This window comes from Leptonychotes weddellii, chromosome 8 (assembly GCF_054177405.1).
Source record: "Leptonychotes weddellii isolate Sample4059 chromosome 8, ASM5417740v2, whole genome shotgun sequence".
In the NCBI taxonomy this organism is placed as follows: domain Eukaryota; kingdom Metazoa; phylum Chordata; class Mammalia; order Carnivora; family Phocidae; genus Leptonychotes; species Leptonychotes weddellii.
Window position 1 is genome coordinate 32,614,444 of NC_138376.1, and position 25,239 is coordinate 32,639,682.

Genomic DNA, 25,239 nt, shown 5'->3' on the forward strand with positions numbered 1-25,239 from the left:
TAACTGACTGAGCCACCCAAGCACCCCATAATTTTGTTTCTTAAAAAATTATTATTACTATTTATTATAACCATTCTATTGGGTGTGAAGTGATCTCCTGGTTTTTATTTGCACTTCCCTAATGTCTAATGATGATGAGCATTTTTTCATGGGCTTGTTGGTCAGTTGTCTATCTTCTTTGGAGAAATGTCTATCCAAGTCTTTTGACTGGGTTTTTGATTGGGCTCTCTATGTCTATCCTTATGGCAGCACCAAATTAACTTGATATCTGTAGCTTTGTAGTGAGTTGAGATTGAGAAGTTTGAGTCCCCTAACTTTGTTCTTTTTCAAGTTGTTTTAGCTTTCTGGGGCTCCTTACAATTCCATATTAATCTGAAGACCCTACTTTTCCAGTTCTGCAAAAAAGTCCATTGGAAATTGGAATTTTAGTAGGGATTGCATTGAATCTGTAGTTTGCTTTGGGTAGTTTTCCATCTCAACAAAATTAAATCTTCTAATTCATGAATATGGGATGCTTTTCCCTTTAGATTATTTTTAATTTCAGGAATGTTTTGTAGCGCTCAGTGTATGATAAGTCTTTCTTATCCTTGGTTAAATTTATTCCTATATACTTTATTCTTTTGATGCTATTATAAATGGAATTATTTTCTTCATTTTTTTCTGGTATTATTCATTGCTAATGTACAAAAACAACTGATTTTTGTATGTTGATCTTGTATCTTGTAACTTTGTTAAATTTGCTTATTACCAGCAGTATCTTTCTGTGAGTTTGGGGGATTTTCTATGTCATTTGTGAATGGAGATAGTTTTACTTCTTTTCCAATTTGGACGCCTTTATTTCTTTTTCTTGCCTTAATTATCCCTCTGAGACTTGCAATACACAATGTCGAATAGCAGTGGAATTGGGCATCTTGTGTTTTTGTTTTTTAAAGATTTTATTTATTTATTTGACAGAGAGAGACACAGCAAGAGAGCGAACACAAGCAGGGGGAGTGGGAGAGGGAGAAGCAGGCTTCCCGCCGAGCAGGGAGCCCGATGCGGGAGTCAATCCCAGGATCCTGGGATCATGACCTGAGCTGAAGGCAGACGCTTAGTGACTGAGCCTCCCAGGCGCCCCGGAATTGGGCATCCTTGTCATGTTACTAATGGTAGGGGGAAAGCTCTCCATCTTTCACCCCTGAGTAGGATATAAGCTATGGATTTATCATAAGAATCATTTTTCATGTTGAGCAAATTCCCTTCTACTCATAGCTTGCTAAGTGTTTTTATCATCAAAGGGTGTTAAATTTAGATTTTTGTCAAATGCCTTTTCTGTGTCAATTAAGATGATCAGGTGGGTTTTTTCCTTTGTTCTAATTATTAATATGGTGTATTACACTAGTTTACTTTCATGTGCTGAAGTACTCTTACATCCCTGGGCTAAATCCCACTTATCATGGTGTATAATCTCTTAATCATGCTGTTGGATTCAGTTTGCTCCTATTTTGTGAGGCCATCCAAAACTCTGCCTTAGCCTTTACCTACACTGCTGTGTGGAGGCCAAGAATTGGTAAAAGGACCCACTTACTTTGAAAAACTGCAATTTGCCATCTATTTTTAGTTTCTTTTTTTGACAGAGAGAGAGAGCACCTGTGCACAAGCAGGGGGTAGGGCAGAGGCAGAGGGAGAAGCAGACTCCCCGCTGAGCAGGGAGCCCGATGTGGGACTTGAGCCACCCAGGCGCCCCTGCCATCTTTTTAGTTTCTAATTTAAGTCTTTCTTGGTGGTTTGGGAAGATGGCTAATACTATGAAATGATCTCTGATAAAATCAGTTCTTAATGAGAAGAAATTCAGTCTTAAATCTGACAGGGAGCAGACAAGCTGTTTCTTTATCCTTTAATTAAGTGTGATTGTGACCTCAAGATATAATTTAATGAATTTAAAAAACAGGTATTGTTAACACATCCTTGGTCAAACATCCCTGACACTACAACAGAATCTTGTATTCCTTCTGGGCTCCCCTCTCCTCCTGCTCAAGAAGATGATGGTACCCTGGGGCTCTATCTCTAACTCACAAGCAGTGGCAGGAGGACTCAGAGTATACATTGTTTCAATATCTCTGATTTCTAGTCAGGAGCTTGTAGCAGGGACATCCACAACTACTAACGTTTAGGCTCCTAAAATATCACCTTTCCTGACACACCTGCAAGGCAGGGTTCTGTGCTTCCACATTAAGAGAAAACTAGTTATTGCTCGGCAAAGAAAAAGACAACCAGGTAATAAAAGTTTCAAGTTTTACATGGTCTGTACCTATGTGAAATATTCTCAGTAATAACAGCTGAGTATAATCACTAAGCTAAACAAGAGTTCACACATATAAGATTTCAATAAAATATATAGAGGACATACAGATACAACGTAACAAACTTCAAATTAACAGAAAAGCTGTTATCATTCTAAACAGACGATGATGACAGTGCACCTCTTGAGAACCCGAGTTCTGCTCCCCACATCTGTCCTCCATCTGACCCCCTAGGAACATTATCCAACAGAAATATAATATAAGCCACATAAGCCAATTAAAATTTTCTAGTCAGGGGCGCCTGGATGGCTCAGTCGGTTAAGCGTCTGCCTTCAGCTCAGGTCATGATCCCAGAGTCCTGGGATCGAGCCCCTGCGTCTGGCTCCCTGCTCGGCGGGGAGTCCGCTTCTCTGCCCCTCCCCCTGCTCCTGTGTGAGTGCACGTGCGTGCGTTTGCGCGCCCTCTCTCTCAAATAAATAAGTAAAATCTTTTAAAAAATAAATAAAATAGGGGCGCCTGGGTGGCTCAGTCGTTAAGCGTCTGCCTTCGGCTCAGGTCATGATCCCAGGGTCCTGGGATCGAGCCCCGCATCGGGCTTCCTGCTCTGCAGGAAGCCTGCTTCTCCTTCTCCCACTCCCCCTGCTTGTGTTCCCTCTCTCGCTCTCTCTCTCTCTGTCAAATAAATAAATAAAATCTTTAAAAAAATAAAAAATAGGGGCGCCTGGGTGGCTCAGTTGGTTAAGCCGCTGCCTTCAGCTCAGATCATGATTCCAGAGTCCTGGGATTGAGCCCCACATCGGGCTCCTTGCTCTGCAGGGAGCCTGCTTCTCCCTCTCCCTCTGCCTGCTGCTCCCCCTGCTTGTGCTCTCTCTCTCTCTGTGTCAAATAAATAAATAAAATCTTTAAAAAAAATAAAATAAAAATAAATAAATAAAATAAATTAAAAAAAATAAAAAAATAAAAAATAAATAAAATAAATAAAATCTTCTAGCCAGCCAAGCTTAAAAAAACAAAAACAGGTTATATTAATTCTATTTAACCCAATGCAGCAAAACAAACAAAAAAACCCAAAAAACTTCAACATCAATATAAAAATTATTAACAAGGTATTTTATATTCCTTTTGTGTACTAAGTTTTTGAAATCTGATTGTATTTGACACTTACAGCTTATCTCATTTCAAACTAGTCACATTTCAAGTGCTTGATAGCCAGACACATGTGGCTTGTTAGTTATCAGACTATCTGACAAGGAGTTAAAACTCACAGCTCCAATACCCAACTGCTGGGAATGTAAATTAGTACACCACTTTAGAAAACTATTTAGTTCTATCTGTAAAACGGAAAATATGCATACCTCATGAACCAGGAATTCTACTCTTACATGTAGGATTCTATTCCAACCCAAAAGAAATTATGCATGCCCCAAAAGATATTTACAAGAATGCTAACAGCACCATGGCTGCACTATCTGTAACAATAAAATGCTGGAAACTATTGAAAAGTCCACCAATTCTTTTTTTTCTTTTTAATTTTTTTTTTAAAGATTTTATTTATTTATTTGACAGAGAGAGACACAGCGAGAGAGGGAACACAAGCAGGGGGAGTGGGAGAGGGAGAAGGAGGCTTCCCACTGAGCAGGGAGCCCGATGCGGGGCTCGATCCCAGAACCCTGGCATCATGACCTGAGCCCGAGGCAGACGCTTAATGACTGAGCCACCCAGGCGCCCCAAAAGTCCACCAATTCTAAATGAATAAATAAGTGACCGAGTAATTACACAACAGACTACCATGCCAGCAATGCGAATGAACAAACCACAATGACATGCAATAACTCGGATGACTCTCACAAACATATTATTGAGCAAGAGAAGCAAGACATGAAGGCATACATGCTTCGGACTACATTTATTAAAACTCAGAAAACCAGGCAAAATGTGGAAAGGTCAGAATAGTGGTTACCCCTGAGGGGCAGGTAATGACTTGAAAGAGGTGTTTGCTAAGGTTGTTTGTTGATCTGGGTGCTGATTGCAGGGATGTGTCTCCTTTGTGAAAATTCAGCTACATGCACTCATAATTCCTATTCTTTCCTTAGATCTATTTGTGCCCTTACATTATCCTTCAAGATAAAAGTTACTATAAAAACAAGACAAGACTCTAATAGCTCCAGACATACATTATTCAAAGAATCAAACTGCTCCATAACTGTGGTGAACATTTTTCAAAATATCTTCTGATTGACTTCGGGATTTTCCAAAACACTGAACTCTTAGAAAAGTAACAAGATGGCAACCATATATTCTTGTGGTTTCGCCCAACCAGGAATGAACTTTCTTTCCGGGTCTGGGTTCCCACCACATGGACTCTGGCCACAAGCCTAAAAAGACAGTATGTTGCTACCTGATTCCATCACTTTCACTTTTCTCTAAGCTACAGAAGAACCTTCTGGTTTTAAAAACATCAATATGGAAGCAAAAATTTTCTTGACTTCATATTTACTACCCTCTCAATATGCAAACCATACTTCTTTATTGAAATGTCTTTCTTCCTTTTGAAATCAGAACAAAATAAGGCCTTTTTCCACAGATCCCCAATGACCACTCTTTCAGACACTCCAGCTCTCCAGTTTGGTCAACCTTAACTTAAACCCTTGGATTCTTAAGCTGATGATCTAGGGAGTCTGCTTCTAGTACAGTGTCCCAGGGACATGAGTAATTTGGTTCGCCCAGTTGAGATGCTGCTCTTCCACCCTGGGTAAGAGGCCAAAACCCACTGGAACAGAGCTCTAACCTGTAACTCAGAAATACTATGAGAGCTAAAAAAGAATCAAGGGGCACCTGGGTGGCTCCGTCAGTTAAGCGCCTGCCTTCGGCCCAGGTCATGATCCCAGGGTCCCGGGAAGAAGTCTCGAGTTGGGCTCCCTGCTCTGCGGGGAGGCTGCTTCTCCCTCTCCTTCTGCCCCTTCCCCTGCTCGCTCACTCTCAAAATAAATGAATAAAATCTTTAAAAAAAATAAATAAATGAAATAAAAAAGAATCAAACCTTGCTTTGGCCAGTTAAGAACTGAATTCTAGCCACTGCCTACTCTTCTCTGTAGCGTGTCCCTGAATCATCAAAACCTCAGGTAATGAACAAGCGTGGGCCTGGCCCACTTCCACTTGAATACATTAGTTCATGTGATTTTTAACAGTGACTCTGAACCTTTAATGTAAGCACAAACCACCTGGAGATCTTGTTAAAAATGCAGATTCTGACCTAGTATGTCTGGGTTGGGGTCCCGACTCTGCATTTCAAACAAGCTCTTAGGTGATTGCTGCTGCTGGTCTGAGGACTCAGCTTTGAGAATTAAAGACCTAGGAAACGGAGGTGGAACACGTATCATGCCTTCCTTGGGCATGATCAGCCACTGCATGTTTGGTCCACTGGCGGGTAGAGTTGTTATTGACAAATTCAGATGAGCTCATCTGAATATCAGAGAAGCACCACTAAGAAAGCAACTGTCCTGCTCCCAATGAACAACTCCTTTAGTGGCAAAAATTTGGACAAATAAAACCTAAAGTAAAAAGTAGGGATAAAGTATAAGGAAGTAGGAGAGGATCATAGAGAAGAGGCTCCAAATGAGAAAAGCCATTTGGGGATCAGCCGTCAGGTGTTCACTTGGAATGCAAGACTTACGCGAGTGAGGACTACTGTTATTTTTACAAAAAGGGATCCCAGTCGAGAAAGAAAGAACTAATCCCTCATTTACTAACCACTGTGACCTGAAGAAATATCAACAGATTACACTTTTGAGATTCTTAAGGTAAAAAAAATAAAACAACAGAAAACCATTATTTCAACTCACCTTATAAGGGCAAGCAAATTGTCAAGAAGTTTCAGAATCTGTTCTGTGCAGGGGTTACGGAAGATTGGATTTCCACTGGGCGTATAACCCACCACGAATCCCCCAGCTTTGGCTTCTTCTAGGTCAGTGGGCCAGCAAGTTCGTTTCACAACACCCAGAATGCTATATACACAAAAGCTCATCTACAGAAAAACGTGGAACAAAAGGTAAACATAAAGAGGAAGAAAAATCAAAAGTGTTATTACACATATGCAAGGTTATAGCAAATGTGATACCACAGGCCAGAGAGAAGGAAAGGACCCCACCCCATCCTGTTCCTTCTTTTAGGGTCAGTCTAAGAGGGGTCCTTTCATTGCCATCTTCTGCATCAGTGGTAGGCTCTTGAAGTTTCCTTTACATGAAGCTGTCCTTCCAAGGGCTGCAGTGACCCTCTTGCAGGATCCCAATGAAAAGGTGGCCTGGATGCTGCTTCACAACCAAGTGCTTAGAACGCCAACATTTCGTCTTGTTTTTGGCTGACCTTGGACCCTCCAGCCTGTCTTGACACCTCTTGCCATAATCCTCACTCATGGTACTCTCAACCAACCTACTACTTGCCAGGCTAATTAATAAGACTTCTGCCATACTGGAGCCAGGAAGAATGCTTATTTGAATAGCACAGAACTGAAGAATCTCAGGTTTACAAGTTAGACCACCTTTAGGACACTACATGCCAGACAGCAGTGGCAGGAAGGACGCACACTGCTGACCCAATTCCTCATTATACCTTCAGTTTTCGGAGCTATTTAGGGATCCTTAAAGCCAAAATAATGACTTCAAAGAAAAGACCATCTGCTCTGCTGTGGGAACTAACTCAAGAATTCAAAACTAAAGAAAAGAAAGGAGAAACTTAGGGAAGTGGAGACTCCCAGATTTCTCACGCACGCAGGAAAAACATAAATCTGTAAGAGACTCTACAAATGGTTAAACACCCTACTCCTACCTGCGGCCACAGCAGCGCCCCACTCCCAGGAGAGGCTTACTCACTCGTGCGCGGTTTAGACCACAGGGATCCTCCGGGCCTGGGTCACAGCTCTTCCGATCGGCGCCCACATAGGCAATAAAAGCATCAACATCTGACAGCACTCTGAAGGTTGGAGTGGGAAAGACGAGTCATACCATGATTCGAAGCACAGACAGTTTCTTCCACAAAAGCTAAAAGCTATGATTATTTGGCCCCAAAGAGCACTTGTTACGGTTGAGAGGAATTTAATCCTACTGCCTGCGGTCATGTGAAGGCTGAAACTTCTCTCCCCACTTCTGAAATGTCATTAGCAAAAAGGATGCAGGCTTGAGAATGCTACATGGGCACAGCAAGTGTGTGACGCCTACTTCGCGTGGCCCCTGCTGGCCGTGCTCATGTGTCTACGCGGGCCGGCACTGCAATACAGACACTGCAAGCGCTCTGCGGCCTCCCAACCGTACTGCCCACCTCTACTCATTTCTTCCCTCTCCCTACACCTCGGAACTCAAGATGACAGTCTCAGCGATTAGAATAAAAGACTGCTTTTGGAGAACTTCAGATGTCACCGATGGGGCCATCACACCTTGACATCCTTACACTGCCACCCGGGGCAGCTCTTCAAATACAGAAGGGGTGCTCCAGTGCAGTGAGGGTCTGGGGCAAAGGCTCTCCTCTACCTGTGCATGTCTTCAGAAAGCCAGATGCTGGCCACTGGTGCCATCAGCTCCTCTAGGAACACCTTCTGACGCTCGTAGTTCTTGAACTGGTTGCTAATGAGAACCAGGGCTTCCATGAGGGCACACTTCTCCATTTGTGTCAAGAGTAACTCATTGGAGAGGAGTTGTTTCACATGGTTATAAAGCATGTCAAAATTGGGCTGCAGATTACAAAGAAAAAAACCCAAAGGTGGTGAAGGTCTGATTTTTAAGGAGAGGTGGGTCACTCAAGGAAGGTGGAGAGAGAATCAAGGCATTCCTAGGAAGGTCAGGCCTATAAGACTGTCACTTAAGTAATTTAGTTATAATGTTGTTCTTTTGCCTAAACAAGTAAGGCAATTTAGGCAGAAGGTGGTTCTTGTCTCGGGTGTTTGGGTAACTGTACTGTCCCATGCTACAACTGTGAAAACAATAGGTCTTTTTTTCTATTTCAATTTTATAGTATATTCACAAAGATTAGTTTGTTTATATATGTTAGGAGACACGTAACTGCTGTGTATTCAGAGAAGAAATTTTTGACTAATTTCTAATCTGGAATAGTGCTAAATTTCCTATAGAAACCCTCCAAAAAAGGTTGGGATTTGCATCTGGCTTCTCTCAAGATTAGGCACACCATTTGGCAGTAAACATCACATAGGAAAGATGTGTACACTGACAGGAAAAACTTGGTCATCTACATGGAAAAGAACTACTCATTTCGAAGGAATATATTTGCATTTTTAATTCCACTACTAAGTAGGAGAGGAAGAAGGCATCAACTCAAGAATGCTTATTTGAAGCAAAGCTATAGTTCCTAGTTTTCTATTTACGTGAGCTATAATTAGGGCTGGATTTACAGAGGAATGTAACTAAACTTGACAGGTCTCAGTGGCTACCTGGTTTGAGGCCAGCAGCTTACCAGTACGAGCTGGGGGTAGTCACGACAAGTCTTGATGATGGAGGAACAAGCGTGTCTCCTCACATTCCTCACTGCCCGGGTTCTGGGGGCCTGGGAAGACATAGTCAACAAACCTGGAGCCACTTTTAATAAAATTTACAGATGCTGCATAGAACACATAAAATACTTCCTTCAGAGGCAAATTCACAATTTTCACAATGTGGGAGTTTAATGGAGTGACACTTATAGTCACCATGAATCCACATGTTCACTGTTTTCGCCTTAGAATATCTCTGGTACAAAACACTGTATCATTTGACCATCTCCTGCCTTTACTAACCCCTTCTACCTATAAAAAAAAAATCTAGACTTAGGTGTTAGGCATTCATACTTTTGCTCTCCAAAAGTTAGGATTTGTTGGTTGATTTAATGGTCTTACCTTACTTTCTTCAACAGTTTCAAAAGTGACAGATGAAAATAGCTAAGGGTAAGAAAGAAAAGGTCACTCATCAGGACCAAATGCATAAAATGCTTTTAAATAGTAGCTTGCATCAAGTTTCCAATAAAATCTCGAAAATAACAAAAGGGTTTTCAATTGGTGTCACGAAGTTTCAGATGCTCATTTTCTCAGAGAACTCTACAAGAGGCTTGAGATTCACAACTTTACCATCAAATATTTTACAAAGGCGGAGGTCACAGAATCCCCGAACAATCCAAGCCATCAGCCAAACACTCAGCCATTGTGATACCCTCTCTGATTCCACTGTGTCACTCCTCACGGACTTTTTTACCTAATACAGCATGACTACTGCGCTAGTCACCAGGATAGAATTATACTCTAACAAAGGTCTAATCAAGAAACCCAACGGACAGACGCCTGGGTGGCTCAGTTGGTTAAGCATCTGCCTTCAGCTCAGGTCATGATCTCAGGGTCCTAGGATCGAGCCCCTCGTTGAGCTCCCTGCTAAGTCTGCTTCTCCCTCCCTCTGCCCCTCCCCCCGTGCACTCTTTCTCTCATAAATAAAATCTTAAAAAAAAAAAAGAAAGAAACCCAATAGATATTCCCCAGTTCTTAGAGAATTCCTGTTGCAACAAATGAGTCTACGTTTTTGAAGTTCTACTGACCTTTGTAACACAACATTTTCTCATTTCTCTGGCTATATCTTTATTCTTCTTTGGAGAATTCTCATTCTTTGCCCCCCCCCATGATGATAATCCCCAGGGTTCCCTGCTTGAACCACATGTCCAACTCTACATACACATCACCCTCTTTCCTAGGGCTTCACCTCTGCTCTAGGCACTTCTATGATGATGCCACCTTAATATTGTAATTTTCCAGACTCTAGACCTTTAACCTCAAATAGCCAATTTATTGTGAAGTATCTTCTCGTAGATGTTCTACATACACTTCAAATGCAGTATTCCCAAACTGAACTCCTCCCTCCTTCCTCATTCTTACCAATTCCATTATTTTCATTCAGGTAGTTCTCTACTATTCACCTAAGCTGGAAACCCAAAAATGATCCACACTAACCATTCCTTTTACAAATCCCCTTCGAATAAACTGAGAGCACATTGATACCCTCTTTAGGTATTCTTTTCCACTTCTCAGGATACTTGTCTATTAATTATAATGCCACATGGGTACAACTGTTTATGTAATTTTATTTCCAAACAGAACGCCTGAAGGGTAAGGTAAGGAAGGATAATAATCCACTGTAAGTACTGAATAGTTGATGAATGAATAAATGACTGTTTATCAGCTTGTCTCAAAGACTCCAAAAACAATCACAAAAAATAATTAGTTCAAAAATACCCAAAGTTTACAAAGGAGATGGAATTTACCTTAGAGAAGACCTGGGGCAGGAACTCTGGTCTGTAGGTGACAAATGGAAAGAGTGCTGAGACATTAGTGAGGACACAGGACAGGATGAGAGGATCCTTGGTGTCAAAGTTCAGGACCATTTGCAACAGCTCTATTCCATCATTAACAGGAACTGCCTATAATACAGACAATGAAAAAGGATGTTGACATGGCTGATGAGCACTTTCGGTAAAATTTCCTTTAGGATTTGGTTTATAAATATGCAATATGGTTGCCACATATGGTTTTATACACTGCTTTTTAACCTGAAAATTCCAAGCCCCTTACCCCATGTTATTAAAACTTTTCCTAAATGATGCTACCATGTGCCATCTTAAGGATGTAGCTCTTCCTACTACTAGAAATTGAGAATGTTACTAGTTCTTTACCTATTACCAATAGTGCTAATACATCTTTGCAAAAATTTTTTGGCTACATTTTCCATTATTTCATTTGAGGTAGAGACTTTTGGGGACAGCAACAGCTGGAATTACTGAATCAAAAGGTATGAATATTTCTCAAATTGTTTTTCTTCTTTACAGGCTGTATCAATTGATTCTCTGTCCACCAATATATGCCCTTCTTACCATGTTCTCAGCAGCAATTTTGAGTTTATTCCCTAAAATCTTTGCAGTAAGTTAAATAATGAGTTTATTTAAATTTGCATTTCTTCAATTACTAATGAGGACTGAATTTTTTTCGTATTTATTAACTTTATTATTTAGTTATTACTTTAGTTTCTCTTCTCTATATAAATCTCATCTTTTGTCTCTTTCTCCACTAGATTCTAGTGTTTTAATTAATTTACATATAAAGAAAAAAAACTTATTGCGAAACATTCCAGACCTTTAGAAAGGTGTAAGCAATACTTTAACTCTCCATGCGACCACTTTGAGATGTACAATGTTACCAACAGAGTGGTTGCTTTGTGTACATACCCTCCTCTTCAGACCTAGAGGTGGCCACTATCCTGAATTTGGTGCTCACAATTTCAAGGACTCCATCATTTCTGTATACTTCTGCCACATATGTACATATTCCTGGTTACACAGAATTGTGTATGTTTACTTTTGTAGCTTGCTGTTTGGGGTCACCATCATGCTTATGAGACTCATACTTATTCATAGTATATCCTAGTTCCCTTTCACTGCTCTATAAACATCATTTATTCTGTACAATCTACGGAGGGTTATTAAGGTTTTCATTGGCTCAACACATAAGGATTCTATAGAATGTTGGTTGCTCAGTGCTGCAATATGCAGGGGTTTCTTCAGAGTACAGACTTAAAAGTGAAGTTGCTGGGTTATAAGGCTAGGCATCTTCAACTAGATGTCGTCAAATTAGTCTCCCAAGTTGTGATGTCAATTGTACTCAAAAAGCACTGTTTAGGAAATACAAGTTTTTATAGTAAGAATATTAATCCTATCATATTTATTGCAAATATTGTTCCAAGTTTGCCTTTCAAAGTTTATTTTATGATATGTTTTTTAAAAAAGTAGTTAAACCTATTCACTTTTTTGTGATTACTTCCATTATTTTTCGACCCAGGGACCTTTCCTCGAACAGTTAATTTTCCCTAATGCTATTTATTAAATGATCCAATCCTTCTTGATTTCTTTGGGATGCTTATATATGCTCCAGGTTGTTTCTGGGCTATTTTGTCCCAGTGAGCTGCATCTAATGTCAGTACCACACTGCCTATAAAATATCGTACCTTCGTATCTTGCTATCTGAGGCAAATCAATCCTCGTCTTCTTCAAAATGTGATTCTCCCCCCCCCTCCAAAGTTATTCCCTATATTAATCCATTGTTAAAGTAAGTCTTCTGGAAATATAAGCTAGCAGCTCAGCTAATGACACTACAAATGAGAGGAATGACTTTTCAAAAAACTCTTAGTGGGCGCCTAGGTGGCTCAGTCGGTTAAGTGTCTGACTTCAGCGCAGGTCATGATCTCAGGGCTGGGATCGAGCTCCATGTTGGGCTCCCAGCTCATTGGGGACTCTGCTTGTCCCTCTGCCCCTCCCCCAACTCGTGCTCCCTCTCTCTCTTTCTCTCAAATAAATAAAATCTTTAGGGATGCCTGGGTGGCTCAGTCGGTTAAGTGTCTGCCTTTGGCTCAGGTCATGATCCCAAGGTCCTAGGACTGAGCCCTGCATCGGGCTTCCTGCTCAGCAGGGAGCCTGCTTCTCTCTCTCCCTGTGTGTGCCTTCTTTCTTTCTCAAATAAATAAATAACATCTTAAAAACAAAACAAAACAAAAACCTCTTTTAGCCAAAGAACCTCTTGGGTCAAACTCTTTCACAGGCTACCAGCTGAGCTGCTGACAGACCCTGGGTGAGGGTGGGGATTGAGGGCGCAGAGTGAGCAGTGTGCAAGACTGCTGGATTAGACAATGCTATGCAGAGTCAGAAACTGAGAGCAGCAAGTGGGAATGTGACAGGCTGAGTTCTGTCACTTGCACACTCCTGGGACATATAAAGTGTTACAGCTTCCTTAACAAGTGGTGAATAATTTCATCATATATACATTCACCAAAAACTCACTTCTCTTCATTAGGAACGCTTCACTCTGACCCATTTAATTTTGGTGCAGAAAAATGGTTTGAGAGTCAGAGGTTTACTTTAAGTCACTAACAGAAGCCTAAATACTACAATCTAAGATTCTCCTGAGGAAAAAAGAATTTCGTTCTACTATTTTTCTCCCACCAATTATTCTGACTCCTACTCAGTTTCTAATTGTTACCTTTGCTTTGTCTCCAGCCCACATCTTTCTCTTATATACAATCCAAACTTTTTGTACTTTCTGACCAACTAATATTTTGCATTTTGACCAAATACCATCATATTCAAGGACATATCATACAATCCAGCCTACAACCAACTAGGCGCCCCCCACCCCCCACAATACTGCCAGTCCTTTCGTACATTTTAAAGACAAACACCTGACAAATCCTGACCATTTCATTCTCTTGCTTTCCAACAGCATCATATCCAAGTATTTGGATCTATCAAGCTGTCTAACTTAAAAAATGCCAGGAAAAGAAACCCCAGGGCCATTTCCCTTGATTCAATAAAGGGCTTTCTTGATTAGATAGTCCCACTTAAACCTGAAAAAGAGCTCATTTAGTAAAAAATGCAGGATCCAAGTAGGATTTCCTACCTAAATTTTGGAACAAACTCTGAATACCATCATTTCAAACTCAAATCAGTATACAGGCAGATGAAGTTAGCGACTCTAAGATCTAATTTGTTAATATGCCTTTTGTGAGAAAAAGCACTATATCTCACAAATAAGTCACATGAAGCATACAAAAACAAGACCACTTTATTCAGATTATTCAGGGAAGAGGACATGGATCAGCTAACATGAATACTGGGTCTATCTGCCATAAACTGAAAACGATGCTTAATGGCAAATATCTCCAAAGATTTTCCAACTCAAGATTACCACTGCTGTCCTCCCTGCAAAAGTTGTCCTACCTGTGCTTCACTATATGAACAGGCTTATCTTATTATCTGCTTAAAATGAATATTGACCATTGTAGGCTTAGAGTCAGACCTGCAATTTGAACTTGAGTATGTTATTTAACCTCTCTGATTTTCCATTTCCTCCTCTGTGGGACGAACATCCACAGATTTTCCCATCCCTCTGTCAGTTTTAAAAAGATCAAAATCGGGGTGCCTGGGTGGCTCAGTTGGTTGGGCATCTGCCTTCGGCTCAGGTCATGATCCCAGGGTCCTGGGATTGAGCCCCATATCGGGCTCCTTGCTCAGAGGGAAGCCTGCTTCTCCCTCTCCCACTCCCCCTGCTTGTGTTCCCTCCTCTTGTGCTGTGTCTCTGTCAAATAAATAAATAAAATCTTAAAAAAAAAAAAGATCAAAATCATTATGCAATGAGCACAGGAAACAGTTACTTACTTCTTTATCTAGTGTCCGAAACATCTGGTTGACCACACTTTCCAAAAAAAAAGTCATGGCTTCCCACTGCACGAATGAAGATGAGAAGATGGAGCAGAGGCTGCCTTCTCCAGTTCCAGCTGCAGGAGAACAGGGTTTTAAAACACAAACATAAACACACACACACACACACAACTGCAGGATCACAGAAGATACAGAGAGACAATGCGGACTTAGTGGGGACTTAGAGATCACGTAAGTTCACAGTTGAAGAACTAGGATAATCTAATCCCTCTCAGCCTGGGGGAAAGAAAAGAACTAAAAGTAGATGAGGGGCCTATACTGCCTCCACCTCTAACAATGAGCTGTCAGAAATCCCTCTGTGAGTCCTACCTGTAAAACGATTCTGAATATTGAATGAGAATACACACGTAAGCATCAAGAAACACAGGCAATTGACAAATATCAATTAAGCTCTCTCTTCCTCTCCTTTATAACCTGTCCATGAAAATCTAAATAATTAAGATATTTGTGACCATAAAGAATCCTTTCAAAAAAAAAAAACAAAACAAAACAGAAACAAAACCTGATATAAGATAACAAAATGCTACTTCATATCCAGTAGCCTCATGACAACTCCAAGTTCTAGAGAACTGTGCCACCCTTCAAGTTCCTAAGTATCAGCAAAGCACATCACTCAAATAGCAAGGCACAGGCAAAAAGATTTATGAATTACTTTTCTTCCTTCCATATAGTGCTCCCATTTACTAGCTTTACCTTGGTGCAACGTATGTGGGCCTCCACAAACATTCAAATTACCAGAGACCATGGACCTTTAGAGTCAGTTATGAATACCCAAAACAAAATGTTAAATCCTATGAATGCCAAGTAACTAGTGTATCTGGTAACTGACCATAAATATGGAACCTTTCTAAAGGAGTGACTTATATCTTCTCCTGTTTTATTAAATCCTGTCACCCACAGCATGCATTAATTAATAAGACAATAAACAGATGACATGGAGTACAGAGAAGTTACCTGGCTTATGCATTTGGTACAGAAGTGTTATTTTGATTTTGTACAAAGCAGCATTTCCAAAGGCTTTGAGGTGGCTGAGTGAAAGAGAAAGTCCCTGTAGTGCTCCTATAATGCCTGACTAACAAGGCATTCTTTCTAAGTTTAGGAGTGGTTCTATGCGAGAATTTGGTAGAAAAGCTTTAAAAAGTCTAGACATGCAATTTGATTAAGATGGTGCCAACAGTGAAGTAATATAATCAACAATGAGCAACTGGTTCATTCTGTTAGGAAAGAAAAATGAAGGCAAGACTGACAGGGACATGATTTTACCCTAATTTAAACAGATCATTTTCAAATGCTTATTAGCATGCTGTTCTGAAGTGTGGCTTACAAGGCTTATTTCCTATGTATATTTGATATAATACTTCACTAATGTTTAGAAATAAAAAAAACCTTACAGTTCATGGATCCAGTATCAACAGAAGTTGACAGCTGATACTTTAGCCACTCCCCAGCCATCTGGAAGCTAGTCTTAGGATCCAAACGACATGCTAACCTCATTACCTCTCCTTGTTGGGCCCGGGACGCTGCCAAGAGAAAGACATAAATCAGTACCTGGCAGATAAGAGGTACTTAGTTAATGTTCATTCATTTATCCATCCCAGGAGTAAAGTGTTCAAAGAAACTCTGTTCTGCAGATTTATGCTCTGAATGTAACACATGTTCAATAAAGATTACCGAATTCAGAAATTTTTAAAAGTAAATTGTCTCTGGAAGCCGCCCTACCAGATCAATCCTCTAAGAGGCAAACTAAAAGCGGTCTCCCATTTCTGTTGGAATTAATAAAAGATTAGGTTGGTGCAGATGTTAACAGTGTGGCTGCTGTGGAAAACAGCCTGGCAGTTCCTCAAAACATTAAACGTGACATTACTATATGATCAAATACAGACATATACCCAAGAGAAATAAAAACATGTCTGTCCACTCAACTTGTACATAAATGGTACAGCAGCATTATTCCTTTTTTTTTTTAAAGTAAGCTCTAGGCCCAACGAGGAGCTTGAATTCATGACTCCAAGACCAAGAGTTGTATACTCTGACTGAGCCAGCCATGCACCCCAATAGCAGCATTATTCTCAATAGCTAAGAAGTAGAAACAACTCAAATATCCAACTTATGAAATGGATGAATAAAATGTGGTACGCCCATACAATGAAATATTGGCAATAAAAAGAAACAAAGTACTGATACATGCCACAATATGGGTGAATTTTAAAGACATAACCCTAAGTGAAAGAAGGCAGTTACAAGAGACCATATATCGTATAATCTGTTTATATGAAATGTCCAGAGTAGGTGAAATGTAGAAACAGAAAGTGGATTACTGGTTTGCCTGGAGCTGGGAGGGATGAGGGGACTGGGGATGGCTGACAGGGATTCTTGGGGTCATGAAAATGTCCGCAAATTGTGGCAATAGTTGCACAACTCTGAAAATAGAAAAAACCACTGAACTGTATACTATAAATGAGTGAATGTTGTGGTAAACAAATTGTATCTCATAAAGATGTTATTTAAAAAAAAAAAAGGAAGGGGGGGACCAGCCAGACTACAAAAAACCCAGAACAGAGTTAGGTTATCAGAATGTGGGTTTTTCCTTTTTTAGAAGACCAGCAAGGTAAGGTAGTATTTAATCCTAGGTATAAAAAAATTCAAGTGCCTTACATATAGTTACTATGCCAAAACGCCAAAGTCCAAAGGCTGCGTATGTGTGCATGCATGTGTGTGCGTGTAATGCAACGCGCAAGAGAGAATACTACACTTGGAATGAACACTATCCCAGTACCTGCTGCAATGTGAAACCAGAGATTAAACAGGCTGCTTGTCCAGATCTTGGGCCCTTTAATATAGAACCCTAAGGGTCAGGCACCATGATTCCTAATACTAGATGCCATTCTCAGATGACTGGCAGAAATTCCAGGCTACTATCACTTACAGTTGAAGAAAGCATTGAAGTCCTCATCACTATCAAAATCAAACCGAGAGTATTCACAGCTAGGGCTGTCTGTTTTAGAAGGAAAGCCCATCTGTAAAGAGAAAGATAATTGGGGTAGGGGGAAAAAACAGACCTACCCAAAGAGGTTTAAACTCTAGGAGCTCAAGCACTTTTTAATTTAAGAAGAGTTAAGGGTTTGCATGAGATCTTCTATAAGCTTCTGGTCTACCCCAAGTCCACGGTTTTCTCCTAGTTCCAATAATTCCGAGAGTGGTAGATAAGAGAAAACTCATTTGATGTTCTCCTCCAGATTCCTCAGGGAGAATTAAGTTCTGGATTGTGTTTACGGTATCTGAGTATAAACCTGTCCCAAATGCTAATACAGCATGCAATAACCAAGAAAGAATTGAGAACGATCTGGGTCCTTCAATGCTGAACCCTGGGAATAAGCATGGAACTTTGCATGTTCCACTCAAAAAGTCCTGAAGACCATGGCAGAGAATGAGAACAGGGTGCCAAGTGCTAGGTGTATTCCTTGAGGAAATAGGAGGACCCTTATATAGGTGCCATTCTGATTTTTACAAATCAAGATTAAGTATCTGTCAGCTACAAGAGGCCTTAGCATATCTCAGGGAATTCACAAGCAATTCTACTCAAGTGGTGAGCAATTTGCTTCCACTTTCTGTCCTCCCTTCTCATTCACCTTCAGACCCTCACTAGACCTTCAGAAACAATCACATAGGACTTCATCTTGCAATCTTGGCTCCACCCTGCCTGCTTTTATTATTATTATTATTAGACTGAAATGCATGAGCTCCTGCACCCAAGTTCTTTTTTTTAAGATTTTATTTATCTATTTGACGGAGAGAGCAAGAGAGCACAAGCAGAGGGAGTAGCGGAGTGAGAAGGAGAAGCAGGCTCCCCAGTGAGCAGGGAGTCCGATGTGGGGCTCGATCCCAGGACTCTGAGATCATGACCCGAGCCGAAGGCAGATGCCTAACCACCTGAGCCACCCAGGCGCCACCCTGCCTGCTTTTAAACTGGGAAAAGCATTATCCCACTGCATGGTCATGGGTCACAGCTCTTGTTCTTCTTCCTAGCACTTAGCCCAGTACTTTGTATAGAAGTGCTCCAAAATATGAAAAAGTGTATATAATAACCAGTTTGGACTGCCTTCTTCTTGGTGAATAAGAGAATAATATGCCTAACGATGGGATCTTGGTGACCAAAATGGGCTGTCAGTAATGCCAATCTAAGTCTTATTATGTGTATTCACCTACATTCCATGTTTTGTTTTGTTTTAAAGATTTTTATTTATTTATTTAACAGAGATAGAGAGCACAAGTAGGCAGAGTGGTAAACAGAGGGAGAGGGAGAAGCAGGGTCTCCGCCGAGCAGGGAGCCCGATGCAGGCCTCGATCCCAGGACCCTGGGATCATGACCTGAGCCGAAGGCAGCCACCCAACCGACCGAGCCACCCAGGCACCCTGTTTTGTTTTTTAAGATTTATTTGAGAGAGAATGAGCGAGTGAGCAGGGGAAGGGGCAGGAGAGACAGAATCCCAAGCAGACTCCCTGTTGAGCGCAGAGCCCAATGTGGAGCTCGATCCCACAACCCTAAGATCATGACCTGAGCCGAAATCGAGACGCTGAACTGACTAAGCCACCCAGGCATTCCATTCCACATTTTGATTCCCATTGCCTACCTTGACCAAGTTAGTCATAGAAGCACGAAGATATTTTGGTATTATTGCTAATAGCAAAGAGTCACGGGATAGGATCTCATGCCGGAAAAGGGCCCCCCAAGTCATTTGAGTTGAAGAACGTAGAAACTAAAGGGGGTGGGGGGAAAAAAAAAAGAAAAACCTCAGTTTAAGGATTTGGATTTTATATAACCAAGATTATTACTTAGCCCAACAATTATCAACAATATTTTTTCATGGAAATAAATCTCTATAATACTTTGAAACCGTCCATATTGTACTCTATCAGTAATGACTGCCTGTTAAGACAAACTATGGGTCAGGTGTAATTCCTGGAGTGTCAGCCGAGCTCTACCACTTTTTCTTCTTTTTTATTCTATGTAAGCTCTATGCCCAGTGTAGGGCTCGAACAACCTGGAGAAAAAGAGTTGCATGCTCTACCGACTGAGCCAGCCAGGTACCCCTCTACCACTTTAAGGGCAAAAAAGGATATGGGAATCTCAGGGCGGTACTACAAGGAAAACCTGAAATGTGTGAAATTAATTTTATAACACAATCAATTAGACTTTTGCATTTAAAATGCCTTTGGTAGCAAATCACCCAGGACACACCTCACATCTGATTGAGTATCAGCAGAATATTACCTGCGGGAAAAAGCTGTTGACCTAGACGGTGCAACACTTGGCTCAGGGAGACGACTCAACAATTCTCTTAATGAAATCACACTAGAGTTATTTCCTAGGGCCTTAAGAGTCAGGATTTTAAACACTGAGCTGCTAATTATTTCAAGCCATAGTGCTTGATTTTGGTTTACCTAACTAAAATTTTCAGATGTTGCCTACATAACGTTTACCTGACTTGGATGGGTTGTGAAAGCAAGGAAAGATTCCAGGTATTTTCCAAAGTTTGCTGGTGTTTCTACATCAGAATCCACACCCTGAGGGACAAAAAGACCACTACATCAGTGACGTTGATGGGGGGTGGAAGAGGATAGTGGGAGGAGTAGGGTAACAAACACAGCTGACTCTTGAACACGGGGGCTAAGGGTCAAAAATCCACATATAACTTTTCATTCCCCCAAAACTTAACAGCCTCCTATAGACCGGAGGCCTTACTGATAATGTAAACTGATTAACACATAACACATATTTTGTATATATATTATATACTGTGTCCTTACAATAAAGGAAGCTAAAAAAAAAAGTTATTAAGAAAATTCTAAGAAAGAAAATACATTTACAGAACTGCATGTATTTATCAAAAAATATGTGTCTAAGTGGACCCATGCAGTTCAAACCTGTGTCGTTCAAGGGTCAACTGTACAGAACTTAAACCCTCACAAATTTCAGTTTTGAAAGGACTTTATACTTCCTTGTGACCTAAGGAAGGCATCAATTCAAGGGCTAAAAAGAGGAAAGGTGCTTTACCTCCTTAATCATCATCATTAAAACTCATTCTGTAGTCAAATACTAAAATGAAAAAGAGCATTCATTTCAGAAATCACAGAAAGAAAAAATCTGTATTATTTCTTCACACCTAGTCTATTCATATCTCTGTGACCAAATCTATTAAACAACCATTTGATGGTATATATCGTATGTCTGAAGCTCTATCCTCTAGCCATTCAAACCACCATAAAAAGGCATAACATCAGACGCAAATGTCTGTAGCAATGTCCTATCTCTCAACTTATGAGTTATTAAATATTTCCCTAAAGACAGGTATTTCTAGGTCAATCACACTAAAGTTTTCTTTTATGATCAATAATACAATCCTTTAAATTTGGGAAAAGGGTTCTTTATTCAAACACATAATATTTCATGATCTAACAGGACTCTAAAGGGTAATGCATTCAGCAAACTGATGTTCTATAAGTACCAAAATTCACAAGAATAGTAATGTTGACTTTATGGAATAACAGATGTGGATGTTTCCTGTTAACATCAATAACTGACTTGTTAAAAGAAATTTACATCATTCAAACCCTGTTACAATAACTTAATCTAAAAAATTGTATGAAATAACCTGTAGGGCAATGCTCCACAAGGCTAAAATTAATGGCATGTTCCACTCATTATACAAATATAACTTTCTAAATGCTCTGTTCAAATGGCCCTGAAACTCTCCAGAAAGTAAGTGCTCACCAGTAATGCACACAGCTGATTGCCCAGAGCACACAACACCTGACAGAGTCTCTTCAGGAAGACATAGTGTTTTTCTACCAAGCCTCCTCCATCAGCAGTCCTGTAAGATGAGAAAATACTATGATTAGTTGCATATCAAGAGAACCAAAAAGATTCCCACCAAATGGAGCTGTATGTGGTCTGTGCTTCAACATTCAAATTTCTGTTGATTATTAAAATTAAAAAACCAAAAAAACTCAAACCAAACACTGAAGGATCAATATGAGGAACAGGGTTCAATGCAATCTTACCCTTCAAAGAAGCACTCTAGTTCTGCACATTATATGGTCCTTGAGTATTTTGGATTAATAATGTAAACTCTAAGCATGACTGCATACAACAATGCATATACTTATAGGCATTTGTTGATACCCAGGGAGGACTTAAAGAGAGATGCGTAGGAAAGCATGTAACAATTCCTTATACCACTGACAAAATTAAAAGGGCTATAATCAAGAGAAAGAAAAGACAAGCCACAGACTGGGAGAAAATATCTGCAAAAGTCACATCTAAAAAAGGACCGTTATCCAAAATATATAACGAACCCTTAAAACTCAACAATAAGAAAATAACCTGATTAAAACATAGGCCAAAAAGCTTAACAGACATCTCACCAAAGATAAACAGATGACAAATAAACATATGAAAAGATGCTCCACATCATACGTCATCAGGAAATTGCAAATTCAAATAAGATACCTTTCACACCTATTAGAATGGCCAGAATCCAGACCAATGACAACACCAAATGGTGGTGGAGGATGTGGAGCAACAGGAACTCTCATTCATTGCGGGTGAGAATGCAAAATGGTATAGCCACTTTGAAGACAAATTGAGTTTCTTACAAAACTAAGCATACTCTTAACAATCCAGCAATCATGCTTCTTAGTATTTACCCAAAGGAGTTGAAAATACGTTCACACAAAGACCTGCGTGTTTATAACATGTTAAATCTAGGTGTTTATTGCAGCTTTATTTATAACTGGCAAAATTTGGAGGCAACCAAGATGTCTTTTGATAGGTGAATGAATAAACTGGTACAACCAGACAATGGGATATTATTCACTGCTAACAAGGAATGAGCTATCAAGGCCATAAAAACACATGGGAAAACTCTAAATGCATGTTACCAACTGAAAGAAGTCAATCTGAAAAGGTTATATGATTCCAACTATATGACATTCTGGAAAATGCAAAACTATGGAGAAAGTAAAAAGATCAGATCAGTTGTTGCCAGATGCTGGGGTGAGAGAGGAGAGATGAACAGGCAGAGCAATGAGGATTTTTCGGGCAGTAAAAATACTCTGTAAGATACTGTAATGATACATGTTATTATACATTTGTTGAAACCCACAGAATGTACAACACCAAGAAGTGAACCCTAAAGTAAACTATGGACTTTGGATGATTATAATGTGTCAGTGTAGGTTCATCAATTGTAACAAATGTACCACTTTGGTTGGGGATGTTGTTAATGAGAGAGGCTATGCATGTGGGGGGAGCATGGGAAAGCTCTGCACCTGTGCTGAATTTTGCTGTGAACCTGAAACTGCTCTTAAAAATGTAAATCTTTAAAAAAAATTAAAAAAAAAAAATAAAAACATAACTTTGTGTGTCACTTCTCGAAGTCATTTAGTTCAGATGTGTAATTTCTTAGTTACTATTTTAGAATCCAAATAACTCTTTAAAAAAGGGGTGCCTGGGTGGCTCAGTCAGTTAAGTGTCTACCTTCGGCTCAGGTCACGATCTCCAGGTCCTGGGATCAAGTCCCGCATTGGACTCCTGGCTCATGTCTGCTTCTCCCTCTGCTCCTCCCCTCTCCTACCATGCGCATGCACGCTCTCTCTCTCTCTCATAAAAATAAAAAAAATCTTTTTTTTTTTTTTTTAAGATTTTATTTATTCATTTGTCAGAGAGAGAAAGCACAAGCCAGGGGAGTGGCAGAGGCAGAAGGAGAAGCAGACTCCCCGCTGAGCATGGAGCCCAATGCATGACTCGATCCCAGGCCCCTGGCATCATGACCTGAGCTGAAGGCAGATGCTTAACCGACTGAGCCACCCAGGCATCCCTAAAAAAAAAAAAAAAAAAAATATAACTTATTTGGTGGCAAAACCTGACCTGAAATGATGCAGGACTATTCACACTAGTAAGAATTAGTAATAACTAGTGTGTACAGCACTCATATTAGCTGTGTTCCTGAGGCAGAGTATAATGTAAAAAGCATGGGCCTCGGGGTAAGAAGACCGGGGCTCTAGCCATGTTGAGGGATAATACGGCATTACAGTTTCTAGTGCAGGACTCGAGTCTGATTGCCTGATTCGAATCATAGCTTTACTAACCAGTACCAGTAAGTAACACAACAGAGATGGGACACCTCAGTGTGAATGTCATGGTTTCTATGGAACTAAGAAATGGGCCTGGGGAACAGTCAACTACAGTGGCCATCCAAAAGACATGTTATGAATTTAATTAAAAGGATCCCTTAAAAACAGAGCTAGTCTGCAGAGAAAAGAAAGCCATCATAAAAGCTGTGTTGGAATGGACAGTAAGAGATTTTAAGTAATACATGTGTATCTCATATCTTTTCAATTGTCCCTGAGACTAAGAGAAGAGTATCCAAAAAAAAAAAAAAAAAGATGCTATGACAGCTTTAACTGTCTTTGTAGTACAGTTCTACCTGCCTTCCTAGTAAGAAACACATTATCAGGAAATGGTCAAGTGTTTTCCAAAGCAATTAAAAATGAAAGAAAGTGGGGGCGCCTGGGTGGCTCAGTTGGTTAAGCGACTGCCTTCGGCTCAGGTCATGATCCTGGAGTCCCGGGATCGAGTCCCGCATCGGGCTCCCTGCTCAGCAGGGAGTCTGCTTCTCCCTCTGACCCTCCCCCCTCTCATGTGCTCTCTCTCTCTCATTCTTTCTCTCTCAAATAAATAAATAAATAAAACCTTTAAAAAAAAAAAAATGAAAGAAAGTGGAAGCCATTATTTTAGGACACAGAATGTGTTTGCAGGTCCCATGCATACATTTCTCATCGAACACATTGTTCCTGCTGCTTCCAAGAGCCTCAGCACTTTAGGCATTGATTACTTTGAGCAGGAGAGGAGGGAGCAGCGTCTGGAGTTCTGCAGTCAAGGCAGGCCCTGGGGCAGACTCTGGTCCAGAAGATCAGAGCATTCTCAGGCCTAGGCACCAGCGCTACTAGGAGGCTTGGGGATCACCAGAAACAAACAGAATCAAGGAGATGAGCTGTCTGGGAAGAATGGGGAAAACTGTGAAAGTGACTGGGTATAGAGTTAACGGCCACAACTTCTTTCCAGCATAAAGTCTTTAAAAAGGTTAAAAAGTTCCTTTAAGACTGCCTTTCAAATTAAAAACACTGTCAACTGACTGCCAATATTCAGATAGGAACTTCAGATATATTGGTATAAACTACAGAAATGACAAAGAAACCAGAAAACACATAGAAGAGTAGATACTCACTGTGCAGCAGAGAGTATATAATGCATGGCAACATCCCCAAATAAGACCATCAAGGGCTTCCGGTCTTCCAACTTGCCCTAGAATCAATTTTAGGGAAACACAGGTAATACAAACTCTGTTATTAAAAACCTCCAAATACTAACATCTTCTATACCTATATAATCAAATATACTGACTTCATAATCTCTCATAGTCCCAGGGCAAACTAAACACTGGAAAAAAGGCCGATTCTTTAAAATCAAAACTGGATTTCTCTCTATTTTTAAATGTGTTGGGCAATAACGCTGATATGAAAACAAAGTAAATTACATCTAAAGATAATATTCCTATGGAGAAAAGAGTCACAGTCCCATTTGTTAGCCCAGGCCAATATAAAGCCAGTGTAG

At 40.3% G+C, this 25,239-nt stretch overlaps 1 protein-coding gene across 3 annotated transcripts in view; it reads right to left on the minus strand.

The window, feature by feature from the left end:
* Nucleotides 1-25,239, minus strand: part of XPO5 (exportin 5) — a 52,217-nt gene that overhangs the window by 17,921 nt on the left and 9,057 nt on the right. For all 3 annotated transcript variants that reach the window (XM_081828310.1, XM_081828308.1, XM_081828309.1), the window contains 13 exons: nt 24,854-24,930; nt 21,337-21,436; nt 20,046-20,129; nt 19,196-19,321; nt 17,491-17,581; nt 15,956-16,084; nt 14,502-14,620; nt 10,566-10,721; nt 9,160-9,201; nt 8,742-8,831; nt 7,805-8,004; nt 7,151-7,250; nt 6,125-6,306 (listed from right to left, as the gene is read on the minus strand). In XM_081828310.1, coding sequence (XP_081684436.1) covers nt 6,125-6,306; nt 7,151-7,250; nt 7,805-8,004; nt 8,742-8,831; nt 9,160-9,201; nt 10,566-10,721; nt 14,502-14,620; nt 15,956-16,084; nt 17,491-17,581; nt 19,196-19,321; nt 20,046-20,129; nt 21,337-21,436; nt 24,854-24,930 — 1,496 coding nt within the window. The remainder of the gene's footprint in view (nt 1-6,124; nt 6,307-7,150; nt 7,251-7,804; nt 8,005-8,741; nt 8,832-9,159; nt 9,202-10,565; nt 10,722-14,501; nt 14,621-15,955; nt 16,085-17,490; nt 17,582-19,195; nt 19,322-20,045; nt 20,130-21,336; nt 21,437-24,853; nt 24,931-25,239) is intronic.